The sequence below is a fragment of the Pithys albifrons genome, chromosome 2 (assembly GCF_047495875.1).
Source record: "Pithys albifrons albifrons isolate INPA30051 chromosome 2, PitAlb_v1, whole genome shotgun sequence".
NCBI classification, from domain to species: Eukaryota; Metazoa; Chordata; class Aves; order Passeriformes; family Thamnophilidae; genus Pithys; species Pithys albifrons.
In genome coordinates, this window is record NC_092459.1 from 54602207 (window position 1) to 54628771 (window position 26565).

Genomic DNA, 26565 nt, shown 5'->3' on the forward strand with positions numbered 1-26565 from the left:
GGTTCAGGTTCTCGTAGGACTGTCTTTAGAGTTATATCAGTCTGTGGGAGCTACACTATTTATACTGCAGATTACCCTGTTAGGTTTTTTTTCAGATGAGAGCATAAGAACTCAAGTCTACCCTGTACATAGAAATTATAATTCCATATGTAGAGTACGATTACTTGGCTTGAGATCAGCTGTGTGATAAAATAGTCACTAGAATCCAATTAAAATATGGAAGGGTTAAAACACAGATAGATTAAAAGAACAGAAAACTCTTAGATTATAAAATAATAACAAATTACATGTTTTAGTCAAGCCTTGGAGCATGATGGACTATGGATGAGCACCCCACAAGAATCAGCAGAAAATGGAATTGTGCTACATGACAGAGGGGGTACTTTTATTTAGTCTCAGCTGCATTGACAGTACTATTGAACCATTATTTGAGAAGGGTAAAGACCAGCAATATAGTTTTACAGAGAGAAACTACTACTGCAGAAAACCCATCTACCAACGCAATATTCAAATATGGAATGAGTGACAGGTGGAAATGCAGGTGAGAGAAATATGTGAGGAATATTTTTGAGTAGTTCTAATTTGAGTAGAGTGGTTGGCTGAAGATGACCCCAGGGGTTGTTTTATAATATGAAGAATTAATTGAAATGTGTATTTCTGTTATCTTTCCAATAACTGGATAGCTTCTCTATTTCTAATGAAATAAAATTTCCTGTTACAGGATATTGAACTGATCTCCACTGTCTTACAAATTTAATAATTGTGTGGCATATGAGCCTTAATTTTTTTTTCAACAAATGGATAAAAAATCATCAATAAGGACACATTTAGGCACCCAGTAAGATTTATAGGGTAGAAAATATGGTACTGCTCCCTACTGTGACAGCTGATGTGCTGGTAGCTCTCTCAGAATTGTAGTTAATTTCAAGTGGCTTTTCTTTGGTCCTAGTCTAGGACAGCTGAATACCCTGTAAAGATGCCAAAATTCTTGTTAGTATATACACAGCAGAAAAAGTTATATATAATTCTGTATTCTATATAATGCTGAGTGGATTTGTCTGCAGCCCTAAAGTAATCACAGTTATATGGAAAGATACTAGGCAGATTTAAGGATCACTGTTTGAAGTTTACAAAGACATAAACTACATGAAAATGGCTTCTTCATCCCCAACCCAACTTGTAACAGATTCCCCACGTGATACAAACATGGGAAACTCATTTAAGTCTACATTTAAAGAAGAATATGCTTATTAATTCTCCTCTTTTAACATCACCTTCTAATAGTCCTATCTTTGTGAAAAAGGTCCTATACTGAAAATATTTTCAAATGTGATTGTTTCAGAGGGAATTAGTTTGTATATTCTTTTCGGAAATTTCCTCCAACTTATTTGTGTGACAGTTAAAGCAGAGGCTAGTTAATAATTATGTGGAGTGTTAGATTTCGTGAAAGTTCAAAGACAGTATTTGTGTTATTAGGTTATCCTAGAAGAAGGAAGAGACTTGGCACTGAATGTTAACTTTTTTAAGAATTTCAGTCTGAGGATTAATTACAGTAATGTCGAAGTAGTTGTCTTAGACTCAAGATTTGGCACAGGATTTTAAGGAGAGAGTACATATTCATGCATAACAAAAGCTGAGATGTGTTTGTAGATACAACTCTGCATCTTAGGAAAGTAGTTAAGAGAAAGAACTAGAGAAGGATGAATCTTCTTTCTTTAGCAAAAAATGGAAGCAAAACTCTAAAATTAAAACTTTGAATTGGAGATATGTGGCTTTAGCCTTTTTATTCTTTGCTGATTCTACAGTGACCATTGCACAGTTGGAAGCCTTTTCCACAGAAAATTACTCCAAAGAAAATTCTCTGTTTATCCCACTGTGCCTGTAGAAATGATACAAGGTCTACCTTGCAATTTTGTTCTTTGACATTGGAGTGATGGCTTCTGTTGTCCTTCATAAAAAGAGAATTTTTCCCTCCCCCAGGGTGTAAGGACAAGATTACAGCCTTTGTATTCTCAGTAACCAGAGTTTATTATGTGTTCCCACCCAAATTTTGTTGTGTAAGTTTCCACTCATCTTTTCTCACTTTGGGAAGAGTCTTTGACGTGTTTTTTCAGGAGATTTCTTTGTTACACAACTTTTTGTCTCTTATTGCTAAACGTCCTTATTGCTATTCTGTTTTCAGCCGAGACCCCTCTGTGTTCTGCTGGTCCCACTTCACCTATTGCCTTTCTTACGCTGTGCCCTGATGTCACAAATATAATGCATCTCCATGTGTCACTGCACACACACTGGATGTCTTGCGCTCTCCTCACCTTCCTGCTTCCCCTCATCAGATGCTGTGCGTTTCAAAAGCAGAAAGGCTGCCAAGACATGTTCTCTTGATCACCCTTTTCTCTGTATTTAGGGTTCACCAAACATCTAAACAATACAGCTGCTGAGTGTTCTTTTATCCTTTTTGCTTATAAAAACATCTCTCTCTTATTTCTTCCTTTCAGGAACTTCTTTATTTTAACCTTTTCACTCTTGACAATGACGGTGTCTGTCCTCTTGTTTTCTTTGTCCCTGGCCCATCATCTGCTCCATCTCACCTATTAAAATCCCCCCAATTCTGTATAAAAGCAGTGCTGCATCTTGTTGCTTCCTATCTGCAAAATTGTGTTTCCTGCCTCTTTTGGGTCTCAGTACCTATTCTAAATTCCTCCCTTCTTTCAGTTTTTCACTGATCAAGAAATCATTCTCTTCAGTTCCAGTAACTAGACTCCATGGAATGGGTAATCAAGTGTATCACTGTTACCTGGAAAGCATTAGTAGGGGCCTTTAATTAGCCAGCTCTGGTGGTTGTGAATTTATGCAGTTGCAAACACTTAAACCTGCCACTCTTCTAACCCATTTAGTTCTGAATTTTTTGTCGCCCTCCTTCCCTCCCTCTTTCCCAGGCCAGCAACTGTTTCAGAGAACACCTAAGTTTTACAATTAGGTTTAAATATTATAGCCAATTATCATAATGCTTACAGGTGTGCCCATAAATGTTATCAACTTATAAGTCTGCAAAGACCTCACATTTCAAATGTCTTCTTTTTTGTGTGAATGCAAATCAGCTATGTCTTGTCAATACTATTGGTTAGAAGTCTTATTGCATGATGTGAAACTGTGTTTCAGGGGACAGTTCATTAATCAAGAAGTGTAGAAGTTAGGGTCCCCATGAACTGAGCAGTCTGTCACCTAGAATTACTGAAAGCAACTTCTGTTAATTAGAAAAAGCTGCATAAAAAGCTGTTACTATACACAAATATGAGGGACCTGAAAGCTTTTTCTTTTTTTTGGAGGGAGGCATTTTGCTAACTTTCAGAACAGTGAGGACAGCCAAAGGAAAATCTAAGAGATGTGCATTTGCTTCAGATTTCTGAAAAACTAACCATTTGTTCTCCAGCCAAGTCCATTGCCAAAACCTTTAATCATGCAAATAAATGTTATTCTTGTGACAATAGTAGCACTGAAGCTCGTTAAAATCCTTTTGGAATACCTGAAGAATTCGTTTCCTTGATGTGTCATCCCACGCATTTTTAAAGACGCATGCAGGGATTCAGCTGCATGCAGTTTTGACTGATTTTAATGGCATGTAAAGATGTGACATCTGTGAGCTTTGAGTCCGCTTTTATAAAGAAGAAAAGGAGGGTTTCCACGAATACAGATAGTTAGAGGTTTAACAGAGAAGTATTAAGAGGTACTGATATAATTTAATTTTCATGAATGATAAAGTAAATATGTGTAGGGATGTTCAAGCTGGCTTGCATTCTAAGCCAGATGTCTTTGGCAGTTACAAGCAGAATTGTATACCAGGTTGCAAGTTTTAACTCTAATTCTAAATCATGGTAGGTTGTCTCTGGTTTGCTGACAGCCATCTGCTCAGACCTCATTTGATCTTTCTATTCAGTCATAGTTCAAGTAAGGGGACAAGATATATGTAAGGGAGGGAAATTATTTGCCTGTTTTTCTCATGGAGAAAATAAATATTTAAATATTCTTTCTCACGAAATATATATTAAAATATATTGACATAATACACATATTCTGTTAATGGAACAGGAAGAATTTTAGACATGCTGCTGTGACTACAGATACATATGCACTGTCTAATGTATTTGCATGTCTGTATATATTAGATATATATAACTTAAAATATATAAATACATCTCTTACATGTATTTAGGAGCCCTTTTGTAGCAAAGTCTCTGGTGAACAAATTTTGATAACATAGAACAACTATTTCAATGTACTAGAACTAAAGGATACAGAATGTTCAAAATAATCTTTCATGTTCTCATGTAACTGAAGAGTTTCTTAATGCATAGTGTATTACTACACAAGTATACAATTTAATTATTTAATTTATTGTAGGGGGTTTATTATTTGCAGTTTCTCAGTTATTCAGCTAATTCATGCCTCAGAATATTGCCTGTATGGAAACGAGATAGAGACAACCTTTTCTGATTTATGAAGAGCTGGGAGTCTGAGATGTGAAAAATATATTTTGCATTCTGCCTTCAACAGTATAATCACCAAAAGCCTTGATCTTGTTAATTGTGCCTTACATGCATTGAAATTGAACAGATCAGAGGTGTACAGGCTTAGATTATTTGGGAAGGGCAAGTTAATTCTCATTTTAAAAGAATGTTGTGTAGCTTGGGTTTAAGTAGCACATACATGTAAAATGGTAAATGTAAATGGTACATGTATCTAATGTCAGGTTTAGATCCAGCATGACATTTTGGAGGGAAATTTTTGATTAGCCACCCTGATAGTGTTCTATGATTGTGTGGCAGACTTGCTGGATGAAAAAAGAGTGGATGTTATTTGTATGAGCTTTGTTAAGGCTTTTGGTGCTGTCTCTGTAATATCCTCAAAGAAAAGCTGATGAAATACAGGTTAGAAAAGTGGACAACAAGGTAGATTAAAAACTGAATGGACAGGCCCAGATAGTTGTGATCAGTGGTGCAAAGTCCATCTGGAGGCAGATCACTAGTGGTCACTAGGCAGGCAGTAGTGGTCAGCACTGGGGTCAGTAATATGTAACATCCTTGTTAATGACCTGTGTGATGGGGCAAAGTGTACCCTCCATAAGTTTTCAGGCAATATGAAATTGGACAGAGTGGCTGATATGCCAGAGGGGGATTGTTAGGCTGGAAAAATGGACTAACCTCATGAAGTTCAGCAAAAGGAAGTGCAAAGTCCTGCCCATGGGGAGGGGCAGCTCCATGCACCAGTACAAATTGGAGCCAAGTGGCTGGAAAACAGCTTTGCAAAAAAGGACCTGGGTGTCCTGGTGGAGATGAAGTTAAGTGCGAGCCAGCAATGTGGCAAAAAAAGCAGAAGGGCTGCATTATTTAAGAGTGTCTCCAGCAGGCTGAGGGAAGTGATCATGCCTTATCAGCTCAGCAGTGATGAGAGTGCACCTGAGGAGCTGAGTCGAGTTCTGGGGTCCTCAGTACAAGAGAGATACGGACATGTTGGAGCAAGTCCAGGAAATGGTCTGGGAAGACGATTAGGGATTTGGAGTGTCTGTCCTGTAAGTAGAGGCTGAGAGGCCTGGGGTTGCTTAGTTTTGAGAAGTCTCGAGGAGATTTTATCAACATGTAAATGTGTGTCAGGGGTGATTAGAGAAGATATATTCAAAAATTCCTCAGTGTTATCCAGTGACAGGACAAGAGGGAATGGCCACAAATCAGTACACCAGAAGTTCCATTTAAACAGAAGAAACACTTTTTTTACTGTGAGTGTGGTCAAACAGTGGAATATGTTGCCTAGAGAGGCTGTGGAGCCTGCATCCTCAGTCATACTAAAACTCAGCTCCACAGTCCTAGGCAACCTGCTCTTGTGACCCTGCGTGAGCAGGGGTTTGGGCTAGATCTGAGTCCCTTCCAGTCTCACTGATTCTTTAATTCTCTGAAGACAGTGTTAAGAACTCTGAATAGAAATTGCTAATTGGTGATCACACATTTTACCAGAACATGTAGAAAATTTATAATCCTTATCAGTATGTGTTTGTAAAGCATTGCAGCAGAATAGTGAGAAGTAAATCAGTTCAAAGAGTGAAAATTGAACCTAATGTTTATTCAAGCTCATCAGTTGAGAGAAACGTACTTAAAAATACTGTCATCTGAATCCTCAGAGTAAAAGTAAGTGCACAGAATCTCTTGTATGTGGTAAGATCAGTTTTTCCATTTGCTCTTTGGTTTCATAAAGTCAGATTCAGTTTGGATTTTTTTGTCAGCTAGAGGACAATGCATAGAAAGATGATTTTTATTAGCCTCCATAATATGTCTTTTGTTGCCTCTTGTAAAAGAGTACAGCAAACATCTCAGTCTTTCTGTTTGACAGTGTCAGAGACTTAAGGGTACAGTAACTAATCCTGACTGTGCAGTGTGGTTTCAGTGGATATTGATTTTGAAGTTATTGCAAAAATAGTAATATGCTTTATATTCTTTAGTGTCCAAGACAATGCACAGCAGGGTGGCTTTTTTTCATAAAACAAAAGATTTTGCAAGACCGAAATCATCAGTAAATCGCATCTGCAGGCTCTGATTTTCCCAGGCTCTATCCTACCTTTGAGAAATTCTGATTTTTTTTTTCGTTTCTTATAATCCCTTTTTTTTCCCCCCTCACTTCAGTGGGACAGAACTGGGATGGGCAAATCATACAGGTCTGTCCCTTGCATGCTGTTGGCAAGTGAGGGAAGTGCATGAGTAGAGAAAACCAAATCTAGTCTCTTACAAGCATGGAGATACTGGTATTCCGACACAGGAACTGAAAAAAAAGGGACATTTTTAGCTATGTCATGCAGTTTGGGGAAGTTGTACATTGATGTGTGATGTCTAAGAACAGGAGACACATGATTTGGGAGAATTCCTGTTTGCAGATCAGTGTTATCTCTCAGAGGACCTTTTACTTTTTCTTGTTAGGCCTGCTTGGCTGACCAGGACCATACTACTGTACTGCAAAGGTTTTAATGAAGATCATGTGGTTAACAAATAAAAGGAAACAACTGTGATGAATATGGTGCCACTTGGTTCTTCATGCATAGTGCACTCTTTCTATGGTTAAGATATTTGTACAACTGGGATTTTGTTCTTCAAAATTTTTGCCAGAATACAGACAGAATATATTTGAAAATCAGTGGGTGTCTGAACTGAGACTGAGCATGTAAATACCTTTGAAAATGAGATGACCATTAAGTCTTTGTGCTTTGGATTTTTTCTTCAGTGAGAGTTCTGCCATGGATGTCAAGGAGACAGGATTTCATCTTTACCTATATTTTTCCTGGTCTGCTTTGCAAAACAACTTTTTGTGACAGTTCTGGGGAAAAAAGGAAATTCATTACTGAGCTAGGAGTATGCATAAATATTTCATACAATATAATACTGGGGTAAGCTAGTAGCAATTTTTTCACTCAGTCTCCTAATCTGTAAAACTGATGGAGGTTTGCTGTTAATACCATCAAAGTCCCTACAGAATTTCAATGCTGTAAGCGTGGAGAGGAAAAGTCATATTACTAGATAATCGATATACCCTTTTTCAGATGTGCATGTTACTTTGCAAGGATTATAGTTAGCTTTGCTTTAAGATTCTTCAGGTTAGGGTTCATACTCTGTCTTTTGTGTTGAAATTAAGTATGCAGAAGGATGTATGTATCGTTACTCAGTATGAAGAAAGGAAATTACCTCTAAGTAAAAACAAGCCATCTCTAGCACTGAACATGAAAAACTACTTTTCCACTTCCTTTGGAAGGAAAAAAGGATGGCTACCAAACAGTACTCTGATGCACAGTGGTTTAGAGCAACTGACATGGGTACTGAAGAGCAAATGGGTACTGAAACACTTGTTTTCCATTTGTTTTTTTCTGTGGACAAATGGGTTTAGTGTCATTTATTTTTTTTCACTCTGCATGTTCTGTTGTGTCTCGACAGCTATTTCTTCAAATTCAGTTTATTTTCTAGTTATATAAAAGTCTTCATCTGCATTCTGGGTAGAGTGCATTAAGCTACTCCCTGTCGTGCACAGCTGGAAGCAATTCAGTGCTGCAACATTTTGTTTGGTTTTGTCCCATTTTCTTCTCCCCACTGCGTTCCCACAGCCTGGCATAGCTCTGTACTGCAGCAGACAAGCCGCTCTTTTTCCAGTGACACTCTTTAGAACATCTGAAATTGACATATTCTCTTTTGTCTTTTTAGTACAAATTCTGTGGCAAACAGCTCTGCTTGACTGCATGAACATTTCAAAGTGCTCTATAGACTAGGAAGATTGGCTTGAAAAGTTAGACATATTTACGCAGACTGCTTTAGTTGTTTCTTTGAAGAGTCTAGGGATATTTTGAGAAGATTGAAGGAAGTATACAGTGCCAAATATTGGTCTGTTTAGAGGAGAGAAGAATAATATGCAGGTCTTAACAGAGCTTTCTTTGAAGGAGAAAAACATTTTCTTTGTTCTAATGCTTTAATAAGACACAAATAAATCTCAGAGCTGGTAAACCAAAGTTTGTCTTCCATTTTGGGAGTACTTAAAAATATTATTAAAAATCAATGATGTTTTTTTTTTAAATTTAACATTTTGTTTACATGTGCAGGGACTGCAATTATTTATAGTAATTTTACCCTCAGTGAAATGAGGTGCTGATCTTATCACTATGTAATCACCATCTAGACACTAAATAGTGCTGAATTCAAGTTTTACTAGCATTTTCTGTCAAGAAGAAGGGTTACAGGTTCTATGAGTATATTGCAGTGGTCTTTCTTCTTTCATTTTTCTTCTCTCTTCCCAGTCTTCCCCAGAGAGTTCCTTCCTTCATCTCCTTGCAAAAATCTCTGCTGCTGTCTCCCATCTCCTATCAGCCACCTACGGTGGTTCCTTCCTTCTCATCTGAGGTGTCTGCTGTTTCCTTTGTGCAGCAGCAGAAGTCCGAGAGAGGTTATAATCTTGGTCTTTGTTCCTTGGTTGTGTTTCCTGCATCCACTGTTAGTGAGAGTTATCCCACCAGTTGCTCTGTAGGTATAGGATGGTGATGTGATTGAAATAGTATTTACAATTCTCCATAGGTTTTGTGACGGGAAGGGAAGAAAATGTGTCAGAACTAGTTAATGATAGGAACACTAATGTACAGGGTAAGTATTTTGTTTGCATTCGTATCTGTTTCCTGTATGCCTCCTTTGCTCTTGCTGCTTCTTGACACTTTTAAAACGTAGGTTACCCCAGTGACTATCCCCACTTCATAATGAACTTGTAATCACCATTCGGCAGGTGGAGATGCAGTTAATACCTTTGATTTCCCACTGGAATGCCTCCATCCTCTCTCAGCTAGGGAAATCAACTAGGTCTTGCAGTGAGCTCTGAAGGTCAATCAGATAGTGCTTTTTGGGAGGGGAGCGAGAGTGAGAATGAGATGGAATTCAACAGTTGACAGGATTTATGAAAATATCTTGTACCTGTTACTTGTGTAGCTCATCTGCTTCTGCTGATCTCCACTATTGCAATAAAGCATCTGGAAAATCTGTCAGTTTGGCAGAGAAGTAAGTAATAGGGCATGACAAAACAGGGCAGGGTGCCAGGCATCAGATTGGTGGGTTTTATTTCACTGAGCTTACACACACTGGAGGTTGGTGAGGAGACAAAAAAAGTAGATAAAAGAAAACACATGAAGTTGAGCTGTCATTTTCCTTTATGCAATGAAATAAGGAAAACACAAGGAAATGAATTAGGTAATATTACTTTGCAGAGAATTGCAAGGAAATTGCCAATCTCAAGAGAACGTTCTGGCGATCTGTTAAATAAGTAGCCATTAATAAGACCTTTATGGATGCAAGGTAATGATGGGAAGTAGTACAAAGGACTATGGCTGGTGAAAGAAATTAATGTTGCAAAAATGTTACAGTTTCATTAGCAATGCAGCACAAAATTAAGTTTAGAGTTTCTGTTCCGTTTTGAATGGACCTTGATGTAAGGATATATGTGCTACCAGCCTTAGTGAGAGAAAACTACAATGGCAATATTGAGGAAAAATTTGAAAGAAGAGAAAGAGTACAAAGATGCCTCCCTGGGTAAAACCGTGCAACAGCTAGTGATTTAGGGATCTTCTTGAACTGGCAGCTGAACACAAATCCTTCATATTTAGCAGCCCCAGATGAACTCTTGTTCTTTGTATTAATCTAATTGGTTTTTAATCTATTCCTGCTTTTGGAATAAAACTAATTTATTGTATAATTTATTAATGTATTCTAGAATTTAATTGCTATCATACTGAAAAGCCGTTCTATTTATAAACAGGGAAAAAAGTCCCAATCAGTGCAGAAAACTTCTGTATGATAAGTTGACTCAGCACCTCCAACGTGTGATAGAAGAAGGATAGCTCAACTTACCATATTCACTTCCAAATGTTTACTTGCTAAAGCCATTCATGATTTTATATGCAATTACTTAATTTTATGCATATCCAAATCATTTTGCTTTCCAGTAGAAAACTCACAGCCTATTCAACTCCACATTCAGAAGCTGTTCCACTGTTTCTTAATTTTTTTTTAGCTCCAGTGTGTCCTTTTGGAGATGAGAGATAAGGAGTACCATAAAGTATTTGAGTTGTCAGTATAGATGGATTTATGCAACAGTGTAATGACATTTTGTTTCTATTCTTTGAGCTAGTACTTTCATTGGAATATTAAGTCTTTCAGGGCTGATAATAGCTAGTGCAGAGCCTGTATTTTCCCACCGTATATTAATTTTCATTCCTTGATTTCATCTGTCATTTTATAGCCTAGACACACCATTCTGTGAAAATGTTCTGCCACTCTTTGTTGTCTGTCCTTATTTTAATTTTCCTGAATAATTTGTGTCATCAATAAACAGTTGTTTCACTTTTTACCCTCTTTTTTAAGTTAAGTAACTTTTGAACTAAACAGGATTCAGCAAAGATTGCTGTGGTTTTCCACTGTTATTCTCCATTTTCCTTTTTGACCTCATGAGAGGTCATTCCCTCCTATGTTATGACTTTACTTCCTTTAATGACCTTTGTGGAATGTTGTAAGAATCTGTTAATCTAAATGTGTTGAACTCAGTTCATCACTTATATGCTTGCCAGTGTCTACAGAGAACTTTAGTATTGAGAAGGGATGACTTGTGAGGCATCTGTAAAAAAGCACAGATGCCAAGAAGTCACTATTTTTATCTTAAGATAGGTATCTAGATGTGGTTTGATGCAGAACCCATTTTAAGAAAACAGTAATGTAGATTGCACCTTGGTGCCACACACTGCTTATCTAGAACAGTGGCAGTGTAAAACATGAGTACATTTGAGTTTGTAGGCAAGAAAATCCTGCCAATTTGCTGGTTTTCATTTTTAGCAGTCTTTTCTAAAGCTATTTTTGTTGACAATATGTGCTAAACTTATCCCTAATTCTCTAGTGAGTTGAACACCATGCTTAATTACCTGTGAATGGTACACCACTTGAAATAATTTGATTAATTTCTGTATTATTTGCCTTTTGTAGTTTAATCACCTGTCAACACTAAAACTTGTATTGGGTTTCCCCTAAAAGCTTTGTGGAATATGTTCCATGCTTAAAAACCAAAGTTTAAAGCAGAAAGATGGCAATGCCCATTTCACAGGTGAGAATCCGAGACTGTTTTTCTCTTCACACAGAACTAGTCCTTTGAAAATCAGAAATTGAACCAAAACTGCTAAAACCACTACCTATTTACAAGCCAGTATTTCATACCTATATCCTCCATGTAATTGCTAGAATTTTGTTATTTTTTAACAAATAAAAATGAATGCTAATCTGTGTTTTGCTGGTAACACAAAAGAGGGAAAAGATTGATGTAGCTGGCAGTTGAAGGGAGTAAAATTTCTATTCTTGCACTTGAGCTACAAAAAATAGAGATAATGTGTCTGTGACTCAGAGCATTTTTATCCAGTCTTTGCACAGGAGCAAATGATTACATAAAGTGTTTGGCAATAAAGAAGAACATTCTGTTTGTGAGTTCAAAAACACACAGAAATTTGTGGGTTTTGAAGTATTTGATAGGAGGATGCCCACTGAATTCAAGGTGGGATTGATAACAACAAACTTTATAATTTAGTGAGAATTTTTTATTTCATATTCAAGAGACCTAATAGATTCAAGACAATGGTTTCATCTTCTGTATTACTAGAATCTCATGCCTGTGTTGTGAAAATATATATATTAACTGCTAGAAATCAATATGAATAGTATTGCTTCCTCCATTCCATTGGGCTTGCATATCAAAAGTTCTTTCAAAGCAAAGACTTGTTTTTGACTGTGCAAAGCAGTATTATAGAATCATAGAATAACTCTAATCGGAAGGGACCTATAAGGTCCATTAAGCCCAACCCCTTGGCTCCTTGGAAATAAAGATTATTCAAAAACAGTTCAAATATGTAGTTGTTAATTTTAATTTTTAGCTTCTCAGGTCTGGGGAATTTGGTATTCATAAATAACAAATAAGAAGAGCTGGGTGCAATGTCCATCTTTTGCTGTGTGCCTGTCATTCTGAGCCTGCAGGGAATTCAGTGGGGTACACTTCTTTGTAAGGTGATGTCATGTTGATGGGGGCTCTTCAGTGAAATACCTGATACTTGTGTTGTTGCCTGTGTTGGTACCAATTATGGGCATGGCTGTTTGGTAGCTTTGCCCTACACTACTCTGTGCACACACTTGTGGGTGAAGTTATGTTCAATTAATGAATTCCTTACATACTCTTAATTTAATTATGTGTCTTGCATTTAAAGTTTGAGTTAAAATTTAGACTATATGATTTTTGATACACATATAACAGGTAATATTTTTATAGCTGTGTGAATCTGAAGGCTTTTGGGCTGCTCTCTTTCATCCATTCCACTGTACTTTGAAGGATTTATTCTCCTGATGCCATGTACTGCAGTTCCTTTCATGTAGGGTCATTCTGTCCTTTTTACGAGGTTTGATTTTGAAGGCTTAAAATACTTAACTCCAAACCAAACGTCAGACTCTGTGTTAACACTAAATCATTACTGGCTTCTGTGCTATTAACTTTGTACAGCTTAAAAAGAGAATAATGAGGCTGTAAGTCAACATAAGAAGTTCCACATCTATTAATTCATCTGCTCTGCTAATGCTTACACAGGTCTTTTCTATGTGCCCCCATTGTAGAAGGCAACAAATATAACTGACTGCAGTGAATAAAAATACAAGAACAAATGTACGGATTTTAAAATGTGATGGAAATGAGCTATAATCTTCACAGAAGGGACAAACTACATGATCAATAAATTCTCAAGTATTGATTGACAATAAAAATTGGATGGGTTAGAACTATTTCGTTCTCTTTCTGAAGCAATATATTTACACATGGTTTTAAAGTGAGCAGGAGAGTCACTAACTCCCAGTGTCAAAGGACAGCTGTACCATGGCCAGCCAAGCTTGGTAATTGGCATACAGGTTAATAGCAGAGACAAACAGGAGACTGGAGTTAAAGGACTGAAAGGAGCCAGTTGCAGAGTGTTGTCCATTTATGGAGGGCAAAAAGGAATGCCGTCATAAAGGGAGCTTTAGCCGAGTACAGTAATTATCAATTCAGTTTTTCCTAAGGCCTTATTTTTAAGGTTATAATAGTACAAAGGGTTAGAGAGTGAATGAATTGCAGAACCCTGGATTTTGGACCAGTGTAAAATGTCCATACATCAGCTTTTTTTTTTTTTTGCTTGTTTTGTTGTGGGTTTTTTGGTTTAACCTGTAGCCATGAAAAATTATGCATTTGAAGATGCAAAATGGATTGATTTAATGTGAGGTGCTAACGTATGTGTTCAACACATCATATCAGTTTGTCTCCATGGATCAATTTTATTCCAGCTCAAAGAGTTTGATCAGTACTTAGTGGGAAAGAGAGTAACCTACCTTAATGAATGTTCTTCATATGTTTTATAATCTTTATGGCTTACTGCTACACAGAATTTGGCTCAGCAGAGCATTCAGATGTGCTTAAATGCTGTGCTGAATGAGAATTATAGTACATCACTCAGCATGTGCACCTGGAAAAATAACAAGAGTACTAAACATATGTCTACCATATGTGCTACCATATGATGTCATATACATTAGTCGCTTCTTGAGGAAAAGGAAACATGGAATATGCTATTCATGTTACTGTATAAATTACCCAGCTGCTGTGATGACAAAGGTGTTTATGAGGTCCTAAGCAGAACGGTAATAGAGTGTAATACAAGTGCTGCAGTCTTTGAAGAAAAAGCTTTTCAGCATATGTATGTAAGGAGAAAAGAAGGATGATGGAAAGTTTTCTTATGTATTTTTAGTATAATGTTGCAATGCCCAGTTGGATAGAAATACAAGATTTGATTAGGAAAAATACAATTTTATGATGCTATGTATGTTTCCATACTTTACTTTTCTCCTTTGGTGCCCTGCTGTTGTTTAAGATAAAATGAAGAAGGTACCAATTTGAATTTCAGAAGAGTGGGGAGAAAACCATCAGTATAATGGCTTTATTCTGATGTGTAAGTTCTGGATGCACATCTAAAGTTGTTCTTCATTACTTCCGAAGCGGTTAAAAACTGAGCCATTTGCTATAATGCCGTAACAGGTGTTACGTTCACTCATGATTATTTTGCTAAATTCACCTAATTTTGCCTCTGTTGCTTTTGTTTATGTTTTTATTTTATTTTATTACAGGACTGTTTCCTGCAGTGCTCAACCTGGCTAGTAATGCTCTCATCACAACCAATGCTACCTGTGGAGAAAAGGGGCGGGAAATGTACTGCAAACTCGTTGAACATGTACCTGGACAACCTGCAAGGAACCCTCAATGCCGTATTTGTGACCAAAGGAGCAGGGTTCCACATCGTATGTGTGCCATTTTAATTTTGTTTCTTTAAACCTTCTTTAAAAAGGTTTCTTTTGCAAAGGGTGTAGATATTCAGGAAACAAAAGAGAAGTTCACCTCCCTGCTTTCTCAGAAATGTATGTCACTTTTTAAATCAGGTTATCCATCTCTTCCAAAGGTATTTCAAAATCTATAGCTGATATAGATAATCCTCACATTGAACTTTGTGATTCAGGCACTAAAAAGCAGAGCACCTAAATTCAGATTTAGAAAAATAAAGTATCTACAGCTGTTGTTAAATTCTTTTGATATATACTGACCGTGAATGAAAACCAGAGAACTTTTACCTGCATATCTACATGTGAAATTTGAACATTTTGGTCAATATAAGCAACATCTGAAATTTCAGTAAATTCAGTTTCACTAAGCCAGCAATATAAAAAAAAAAAGTAGTGTAGTGTTGCTTGATTTAATGCTTAGTTTTTCATATTAAAATCTTTGCTATCACTACTTTCTTATAGATTACCCGAAAGCAAAATCAGTTTTCAAGTATGAATTTGTTATCACCTACTTCAGAGATGCCTATTTCTGGTAGTTGGGAAGATTAGAAATAAAAAAAATTTCTCTTACATAAATCATAGAGGTTTGATTTCATGTGACCTTTTAGTGAAAGACATGAATAACTTTAACATTGTGGTAGAGGGTGTAGAGATTCTTATGTCAGCTTCTAATGGGATTGATAAAATGTTGTGAGAAGCAGAGACACAAAAGCATGGAGACAATTTTTTTCCAGTTGTTCCCCTCTAAAACATAGCTCATAAATATTTACACCTCCCGACATTTAAGCATGTGTTTAAAAGCACAGAATTTAAAAAAAAACCTGGTGATATTTAATCTGTCCGCTAGTTTTAGACAGGATGAGCTATCTATGGCTGTAGCTTTCCAGAGAGAAACTTGTTTAACTTCTTAGAAACTTCCTCCCATGGCCAATTTAGGATTCCTAGAGTTATTTTACCTACTACAAATTATTTTTCTAATAGCTTATTAACATCTTCCTTGCAGAAATTCATTACCTATTTCCTGAATTCAGTCAATATAAGGAAAGAGTTATTCCCTTTTTCTTAAAAAAAGTATTTTACTTGAGTGTTGGTGGTGTTGCTCTATCTTATTTCTACACTAAGCTATCTCTTTTCTTTCATTCTTTTCATAGGCTGTGTTTTCTAGAACTCTAACTGTGCAAATTGCAGTTCTCTGAATTCTCTCTAGAAGCTTTCATATTTATTAAAATTCACCTGAGCCCTTACTAGCACAACATAGAAATCTCAGTTTTCCTTCAGAATGAACAGCATATATTCCTGTTTACATGTTTTACTTAGACATTCCCACTTTCTAATAGTATGACAGCACTGAGGAGAGATACAAAACTAGTTGTCCGTTACAGTCCTCAGATTCTTCCTTTCCCCCTAAATTATTACCTTTCCATTTACTTTCCATCTTATGTTTGTGAAGCTATTTGCAATTGTCCCCATGTAGACTACTTTATTTGTCTGAAGAGAGTTGCAACCTTGTTTATTTTTTTCCCAAGATACTTTTCCAAGTTTAAATGTCTTCTTTAACTGCAGTTAATGCCACCTTCTGAGGAAAGGTCATACGATTTTGTAGCAATATAGGCATCTAAATGTGTTATACTATAGCAGTGCATCTCATTCAGAGAAGAACTCAGGAGTTCTTGGAAGCATTCTGACCAGCTGAAAGACTGTGCAATAGACTGTTGCCTTTTTATAGATTGATATTTAGAGACACGTGCACATTACACAAGTTTTTCTCCTATATCAAGTCTGCTTAATTCAAATCCAAATGTGAACCAGAGATACTACTTTGACCTGCATATGGTATCAGACAATGTACACAGATGTATGTGTGTATACTCAGAAATACATAATGTGCGTGTCTGTGTGTGTGTATATATATAAAAAACCCACCTAAGTGATTTGTGTCTGTGTTTCCCCATGGTCCTAACCTCTTGTAAACTTGAATCTGCCCAGATTCATAATATCTTGTCTTTTGTTAACAACCAAAGTTAATTTTAATGTTTTTAAACATTCATTTGGCAAAAGGAAGTGCCTAATTTAAACAGAGATGGCTTGTTAATAGGAGAACCATGTAATATAACCAGACTTTAAATGATCCCCCTGGAACATGTGAGTCTAGAGTGCCTCCTCTTAATTACTGTAATAGGAAATGAAAAAAAAAGTTCCCTGGTTAATCACATGTGAGTCCAAATTAAAGAGCACAGTTTGATGGGCTCACTCTATAAGTTCTCCCTCTTGCCATCCATAGAGATTGGTCCTTGAACTGCATTTGCAATCCAGTCCTATTTACAAATATTGTCTTTTCCCCCTTACTTGTTAAATAATACATGCCAGCAATTAATCAGTGTTTTCAAATTAGTTATGATTAAACTTTCATAATGGTGATTACAGCTAATTGTTGATTCATCTCCCAATCCACCTTCTCATGATTTACCTTTATATCAATTTCATCTGTAGAGACGTAGATCACAATTTCCAGTTAGATAGCTTCTCCCAATCACTGAGGAACTGAGTTGGATTTTTGCTACGACTCCTTTAAAGTCAAGGTTCGTGAAAATTATCAGAGGTGTGGGAACTGACAACATGTAAAACATAGGGTATGTTTTGCTTTTCTTTTCAATATAAAGATAAAACTACGAATAACATCAGTTAAAGCACCAGTATTCTAACTTCCAAATGTTGCTGGCCACTAATGTAATTGAATAATATTTAAAGGAAATTTTCAATATTGAGGATTTATGCCTTCTCTCACTCCCACAAAGTACTTGAATTGTATATTTAAATATGGTCAGACATTCTGGCTTTCCTTAATGAACTGGAATGCCCTCCACAGGTGGTTGATGTAGCAAAAAGCCAGACAAAGACTATCAATCTAGCTGGTTGATTTAAGTAATAATTAAAACACAATTAATCAGTTCATGGATTAATTATTTTCAATTCTAGGACCCGCTAGTAATGAAGCATTTTCCAGTGTTATATCAAAACCTGTCAGTTTAGAAAGTCATCCTTAATAAGAAGGATAAGGTTTTCTCCTGATTTGCTATGTAGTTGCAGACAGAACTTGCACAGAAGAAACTTACTGTAGTTCCATTTCCTTTGGGTTATTTTCTTCATAATAGGCTTGCTCTGAACAATTAGGGACTTCAAAATAGAGATCTTTGAAACTTTAAAAATTTTGGTTATGTTATTCTTCATTTCATACAGGAGGGAAACACAAATGGACCACAGAAAGTAGCATTGAAATATTGTTTGATTTTTCTCAGTCCAAAGAGTATTAAAATATTGTCTAAGCTAACTTCAGTAATTTAGAAGATCTTGAAATTTAGGGAAAATTCAATTCTGTAAATAGATTCATATCACTCTTATTTCGAATTCATTTGGGACACTGCAGCAGAGTAAGTGTAGACATGAAAAGCAATGCATCATGGACTTCTGTATGGAGTATAACCAAACAAACCTTCTTTATAGGCATATATGTGAGTCAGAAAATTTTCCAGTTGAAGATTATATTCTGTAAGGATTTCTGAATCATTTCCTCTGTAATGATTTCTAAATTATTTCCTGAATTATTTCCATGTGAGCTTAGAAATGTCTTGGAAATGCAATCCACCAGCATTACTTTAATCTCTGCTTTTCTTGCACACCGTATCTCAGGTTTCTGATTTGTTGTTTCTGTTGCAACATTTTATGACTTTACAATACCTGAAACATTTTATGACTTTACAATACCTGAAACTTTGGAAGACTGCAGGAAGTGTTTGCTTGATTTACATGCATACAATTTCTGTAGAATCAGAAGGGCCCTTCTACATTTGGATGTTCTGAATCACCTTCTTGTGATCCTTAGCAAAATGAAACAACTAACATTAGATGAATATTGCATTAATAATAAGCATGACCAGTGCCCCAAGAGTGCAAGAAGCATAATGTTTTTTTATTCTAAAGTCCTGCCTCATTAGTTCTGTAATTGCATTAACATCTAGATTTCAGATCTAAAATTAACTAAATATATTAATAATTTTGGCATTTATTTATATTTTTTCTTTTATAACAGAACGACACCCAATAACAAATGCAATTGATGGCAAGAACACTTGGTGGCAAAGTCCAAGTATCCAGAATGGAATTGAGTATCATTATGTGACCATTACATTGGATCTCCAACAGGTAGACCTTGTTTATTGTTTCTGAAAAGGCTTTTTTTCCTTGCACAATAGATCACCTGCATTATCTTAATTTTTGCTCTATGTTTCTTTCATATTATGAAGACACACTCAACTTCTTCTATAACTTTCTGTTGTTTATATGGATAACTCTGAGTGACCCATGCATTGTAACATAATGTGTCAGATTAAAAGTAGTTATTTCATGTATATGTTTTATAAAGTTGTGCTTAAAATTATTTTAACTATATCATTTTCAGTATATTTTTTTCACTGTAACTTCTGATTTGCCTCTTTAAGGACTCCTAAAAGATAGTTTCAGGGAAAAAGTACTATGAATAAAAGTTTATGTTCAGAATAATATTCTTTCTTATAGTACTATACATTTAAATACACAAATACTAGAAGTACTTAAATACACTAAAAATGGTTTGGCTATGTTAGGGAAACGTAGGTCATGGGTTGTGTTGACAGACAGCCTGGGTATAGGGACGAGTTTGCCTACTCAGGTCCTTAAATAAGTTGCCTTTTGTCAGTGGAATCTTACTTGACAGAGGTAGCTATACAGGATGCAGTCATTTGATGTTTATGAAAATACTTAAATTCCAGGTATGTAAGTAAGAGGATTTGAGAGCAGATGAAGAATACTTTTATTTTTACTGCATGTTGCAGTTTTAAACCCAGCAGGAGATTAAGCACCACACAGCCACTCTCTCAACTCCCCCTCTCACCCCCACCCTGATGCAATGGGGAGAAGAATCAAAGTAAAACTTGTGTGTTGAGATAAGAACAGTTTAGTAATTGAAAATAAAGTAAAATGCAATAATAATGGTAAATTATAATAATCATAAAAACAAAAAGGGGAAAACAAGTGATGCACAGTGTTGTTGCTCATCATCCACTGACCAATGCTAGACTCTCCTTTCCCGAACCCAGATCAGCCACCCTTATGGATAATTCCCCCCAGTTTATATACTGGGCATGACATTCTATGATGAGGAGTATTCCTTTGGTCAGTTTGGATCACCTGTCCCAGCTATGCTCCCTCCCATTTTCTTTTGCATACCTCCTCACTGGCAGAGCATGAGAAGCAAAAAGTCCTTAACTTAGGGTAAATATGACTAAGCAAAAACCCGAAAATCAATGTATTATCAACAACCATTTTCATTCCGAATCACAGCAGTGTAACAGCTACTGAGAAGAAATTAACTCTACCCTAGCTGCAAACCAGAACACTATAAAAGATAAATACAAAAGCAGTACATGGTACCAAATTTATTCATCATGTTACTAAACTTGGAAGTTTTGGTATTCGTTTAAGTAGGTAACAGATTAATCCACCTGGCTAAAATCTTCTCTAATTTGTGGTTTGCCCATATTTGTCTTCAGCTTGAATCAGAACAGAAAACAGAATTATTTAGTTTGAAGAAGAACTTTAAGATTGATTCCAGCCATTAACCCAGTACAAAGCCAGTGCCACATCTACATGTCTTTTAATTACTTCCAAGAGAGGTCGTTCCACCACTTCCCTGGGCAGCTTGTTCCAATGCTTGGGAATCCTTTCTGTAAAGAAATTTTTCCTAACACTGAATCAAAACCTGGGCAACTTGAGGCTTGTCCTATTGCTTGTTCCTTAGGAGAAGAGACTGAATCCCCACCTTGCTACAACCTCCTTTCAGGTAATCAAAGAGAGTGATGAGGTCACCGTTTTCTGCCAGATAGTTTTCCAGCTACTCATCCACAAGCCTCTAGTGCTCCAAGGGGTTGGAGTAACCAAAGTGCAGGACCCAGTACTTCGTCTTGTTGAACTTCATACAGTTGGCCTCAGCCCACTGATCCAGTCTGTCAGATCGCTCTGCAGAGCCTTCCTGCCCTCTAGCAGATCAACACTCCCACCCACCTTGGTGTTGTCTGTGAACTGGTTGAGGCAGCACTTGATCCCCTTGTCCAGATCATCAGTAAGGATATTAAACAGGACTTGCAGCAACACTGAGCCATGGGGAACAGCAGTCATGGCATCCACTCACTGACTGGCTGTAACTCCATTCTCCAGCACTTTCTGGGTCTGGCCACCCAGCCAGTTTTTTACGCAGGTTTCACCTGTCCAAGGCATGAGCAGCCAATTTCTTAAGGAGATTGTTGTGGGAAACAGTGTCATAATCTGTTTTCCAGATATTAAGGCTCACTGGAGAGAGATTCCCCTTCCTCTGTGGTCTCTTTACTGAGTTCAGTTTTCTATTTGTTTGTTTCTATTGGTTTCACTTGGAACCTGCCTGTCCTTATCTCCCTTCTTTCTCATTTAGCCGTACTTAGAGAAGACAACGTTTATTTATCAAACATAGAGTCTTGAATAGTTTGTCGTAAAATAAATAATTTTTTAAAAAAGAGAAAGGCAGGGCATTGAGACGTCTGTGTATATTCATACATATGGTTTTGTTAGAGATCAAACTTCCATTAGTCCAGAACTCAGAACTTCAGTAAAGTTTGACAAAGGGTAGTGCTTGGATTTCTAGGTTTTTGTCCTGTATTTCTTGTAAAAAACCTGTCAGCCAAATGATGTGATGGTAAAAATTCTTCTAAGTACCTTTTCTCTGTGACACTGAAGCACTTGGAGGGTAACAGTCTTTATACTTGGAAGAGCCTTTGAATTCTGGAAGTGTTATCAGCATTCTGGCTTTTGAGCTGTCGTTGTTACTGGCAGAAACAATTCTACTTCTGTGTCTTTGGCCTTATATATGCAAAACTATTCAATGTGCATTTCTCATTCAATCAGCAGTGCTAAAAGGTTTTACAGAAGTTTGAGAGTGAGGTTCTGTGCATTAAAAAGTTTGGGGTTTGTTTTTTTTAACGTCTTGTAAATTTTCAGTTATTGAATGGTTTGCTTTTACAGCAAGGGATTGCATCTCTTGTTGGAATGATCTTTTAGTATGTGAGTAGGTCTCCGGCATTAGAACTAAATTACCATGCTTGTTTTTCATCACTGTAGTGTGTGGTTATTTAGGTCAAGTCTGATAAACTGAGGCTTTGCAACTTCTGTTTATTTGCCTGCTACATCAGTATCTAGATTATCATAAGAAATAAACAAATTTGTGCACTTCTGAAAGTTTTACTTTTTCGTATATACTAGAAGCTTGCAACTACAGGGTCAGTGAGGATACTGAAGAAAAAGTATGGGTTGTTGTAATGTATGTAAAAGGCTTCTTTATGTGCCAGTTGACAGCAGAATACTGCACTGTGCATGGTGTGGGTTAGGGTTTTTTGTTACTATTGTTTTAAAATGAGACAAGGATCAAGTATGATCCTCTTTCTTTCCCGTGTTCTCTTAGACTTCAAAGAAAACTTGGCAGTTCTTTTGCAGTTCTAAAGCTGATACCTTCACTTAAGGCCATTCTTTTGTTACTGGCTGGAATGGGAGCAGTGTTGAGGTTTCTGTGGATGTCAGAGCTGGGATAAGACCCTGTGTCACTAATGCTGTCTGGCACACTCTTTATGATCTCAGTAACTCATGTAGTTAGGCATGCACACTGTGTTACTCACCACCCTACATAAACAGAATAACAGTTTTGTTCCCCAAAATGTAGTAAAAGGTCTGTTGGGATTTGCATGGCTTTTAGACTGCTCAGTAAGAAATAAGAGTTGTTTGGGGTTTGAGAAGCATTAGTGATTTTTGTATGCTTATTAGGGAATCTTGTAGACACAGCATTATAGACTTTATTAAAGTAACTAGTACAATATGAAATTTCTTTCTCAGTGAGTGTCTTGTATAGTAGTTATTATGAATGGTGAAGGTCACCAGATATGTTTCAGACCTCAATTAAAAGAATTTCCATTCTTTACCTTTAGCTTTTAGGAGATTCAGTAATTGCTATGTTTGTGTTGATAAATTCTTGCTTCAAGTATAAAATTGCTTAACTTTTTTTTTGTGAGATAGAAATAGCAAATGACAAATCCACAAGTAACAGACTGAAAATTGCAGGAATGCATTCGTTTTTATGTTATTACTGGTAATTATGATAGTACATGGAATGCTTTTAGCAGTCCTAATTTCCTGAAAAAGTCAGGAAAATAATTAGTTTCCTTATTTATATAATGATTGGCCTTTCGGGGCAGCAGCTCTTTTTTTTTTTTTACTTTATTGTTTAGTGTAGCATATAAAAATGATGTATATTATTTAGCAATAACTAATAAACTAGAAGAAGTAAAATATATTAAAAGGAGACAAAATATTATCAGTCATGTTGGGGAAAATGCACTATTTTTTATTCTTTTCTCTCAACCATTGAGGCTTACCTTAATAAAGAGCTTTTATCTGTAATGGAGGCTAGGTTTCTAATTCACTAGAGTACACTTGAAATTTGTACCCTGACTATTATAAAAATATGAGTTGAAAACTGGAACTATTTGGTCCTGAGCATTTTTGCTTATTTGCTCTTAACCCTTCACTTTCCCCTCTTTTTAGCCATTATGCTAATCCTCATCTTATATATTTCACAAGAATATTATGGAACTCCACTTGTACCTGTAAATGTGAAATTATTTTTACAATGCTTTTCATCCAGAAAGTGCATAGCAGATCAAAACATGAGTATAGTTTCATTTGGGAATTGCTTACATAAATTTAAATGGAGGTTAGGGTGATAGGTTTAGCTACCCTAGTTACTGAAACTGCAGATCCGAGTTTGGAAGGGTGGATTCATAGGTATGCCTGCTTATTGCACCTATGATTACCAGATTACCAGGAAAAGCTGTCTGCTGTTCTGCAGCTCTTAGTCCTGCTCGTTGGGTAGTCTGTGTCGGTGTGTTTCACCTTAAGAGTGGTGGGCAGTTCAAATGCAGCAGAAGGTCCAGTGAGTGCACTGTTTAGCAGGACAGAAAATAGGCCTTATCTTCAAGAAGTACAAAGCAGGCAGTTGGCAAAACAGAAATGCTTGGACTTCCATGGAGAACATATTCCCTGTGCTTGTACTATTCCTATTGGTTTAATTTCACAGTGATGTGAAATAGTAGAATATCTTTAAAGAAAATTGGCAAATATGCAGGAAAACCAGTTGGCAGCTTGAGGTGAAGTGGTCAGCCCATCTGTTTCTGATTTCTACACACATCAGGACACTTTTATTAACAAATTCCCTGCTGTTGTTGGGAACAAGGACATTGGCAATACCCTTGATGTTGATATGCTACTTGTGCCAGGAGCATATTTGTGTGGGTTTTGACTATTTTATTGCACACTTTATATTTTTTAAATGGTGCTGGAATATTTTCTGTGACTTGTAGATGTGTGGAATGCAGGTGGACACAGAGTTAATGTTCTGGAAGAAATTTCTAGTCTTAATAGCTATATCTTAATTGCCTGAGACTGTGGAGGATCAGTTCAGTGTCCATGTAATCATTTCTGAAGAAAAAGAAAATGATTAACTCTCCTCAGAGCCTTGTAAGGTGCAATAGCAAGAATAACTGATTAAGCTATGTAGTTGGTTTCTCTATAAAACAATTGTCATTCATCGGGTTTAAGTTCCTTAAGCTCTAATAGTGTCCAACTCTTTCACCGTATCTGTTCATCTGGTGCCCTGCCCTCCTTCTGTAGGAGTCTAAAAAATTATGTTCTGATTGTAGAAATCCCAGTTCTCCTGAAGAATATTTCAGTACTTTCTAGAATGTACATTTTCAGACTCATGGACTTGACTGTTTGAGTGGCACATATAATACTTTGGGAAGTGGCATTTCTTAAACTATACAGAGAACTGAATAACAAAGGGAAAATGCTTAACTTGCTTAGAAGCATTTTGAAAAGCATCTACAAAGGGCAGGCAGCAATATTCTGCTGATGCTAAACTCATTATTTTGTAATTCTGTGTTTTCCAAATATAACTTGAGTGGAGGATTTTTTTATCTGGTTTTGAATGCTTTCTTAGTTTGTTGATTCAATTTAATACCGATGAGCAGAAATAGACATGTGCCTGTGTGCACAGTCACAATCATGTATCAGGTATTTTTAATAAGAATAATGTTAGGAAAAAGAAAGAATTGCAAAATTAGTGATTGCTTTCTCTTTCTCCGTTGAAGATTGTATAACTAAGTGACTCTGTGGCAAAAGACATGAGAGCTAAGAAACTGTGAGATGAATAGAAGAAGTTTAAGTTGGGACTGAAATATAACAGGATAGGACTCAGAGTAGTGTGTTAAAAGCGCTAAGTATGGTAGTCTGTGAGAAGAGGGTGAGAGGACAAAAACTTCTCCTGTTAGTGAAGGGAAATAGAATCTGTATGTGCACAGTTAACACCAAATTGTAAAAAAGATCATTAGAAAAGAAGATTCCCATGGAAAGTACATCTTTGCTCTTTGCTATTATAGATAAGATAGCTACAAACATCAGAAAGAGCATATAATACATTTCTGAAAGTAATGTTTTGCAGCTGAGATATCACGTGCAAAATACTGTCTGTGATTCATTACTTTGTTACTGTACTTTTTAATTCTTGCTTTTTAAAAATAATTATTTTAATTTTCAAGCTTGAATTTTGGGTTGTACAGTGAGTTTATACATCTGCTGCTATGCTATTATACATAATGGGAAATGTGACCTATAATTTGAATATTTGGGTAAAATTTGAAACCAGCTGAGGAAAAAAATCTCACTGTTGATACTTTGATTTTGCCTGCATTATCAAAGAGCTTGTCACAATGGGAGAGGGGAGGGACAGACTTGGGAGAGGACTTGTGTGTATCTGGTCCTGACTCAGCTCACTTACCAAGAAATTTACTTCAGACTAGCTCTGTTAGGGACCATGGGCTGAATGTCCCTTAGCAGATAAAATGAATCATGTATGTATAAGCATGTTCACTTGGCTCAGTTCTTTTCTGAAAAGAAACCAGTTTGGCAGCACCATAGTATATTAGTGATATGAAACAAAGCATACTAAATTGGGACAGTAGGAGATTGACCTCTAAAGCATGCTTCTTCTTGGAGCTGAAAAGCTAATGTGGATGTACCCTCTTAGGCTCTGTGTCTGAACAGAGTCCAGTTTTTATTTTAAGACTATCAGATGCTGCACACACCAAAATGATGGTATTACCCCATGTCTTAGTGCAATATTGCTGAATTTTGTTGTAGGAGAAGGGACTTTTGAGAGGAATACACTCTCCTATGATACCTTGTTTGTTGGACCTTGCTTGTCATTTGCTCCTTATCTTTACCACTGTGACTGCTGTGTCAATAACTGTTTGAAGGAAGCCTTTTCAACTATCAGTTCCTCAATACACAACATTAGCCAGATCCCTTGGGGGAGTACAGATCTCTTGCAGAAAGGCTCAGCACTGTTACACATCAACAAAGCTCAAATGTTTGTTAGCCAAGGGTGACTTAAGTCAACTGTAGCAAGTACTGTCTTGCAGAACTGTGTTGAACATGTTGCCCAGATGTGTGGCCAGAC

At 36.6% G+C, this 26565-nt stretch overlaps 1 protein-coding gene across 1 annotated transcript in view; it reads left to right on the forward strand.

Annotated features, from left to right (window-relative positions):
- The window catches only part of LAMA2 (laminin subunit alpha 2), a 369190-nt gene that overhangs the window by 73918 nt on the left and 268707 nt on the right, over nucleotides 1-26565 (forward strand). The window contains exons 2-3 of the mRNA XM_071549053.1: nucleotides 14730-14900; nucleotides 19027-19139. Coding sequence (XP_071405154.1) covers nucleotides 14730-14900; nucleotides 19027-19139 — 284 coding nt within the window. The remainder of the gene's footprint in view (nucleotides 1-14729; nucleotides 14901-19026; nucleotides 19140-26565) is intronic.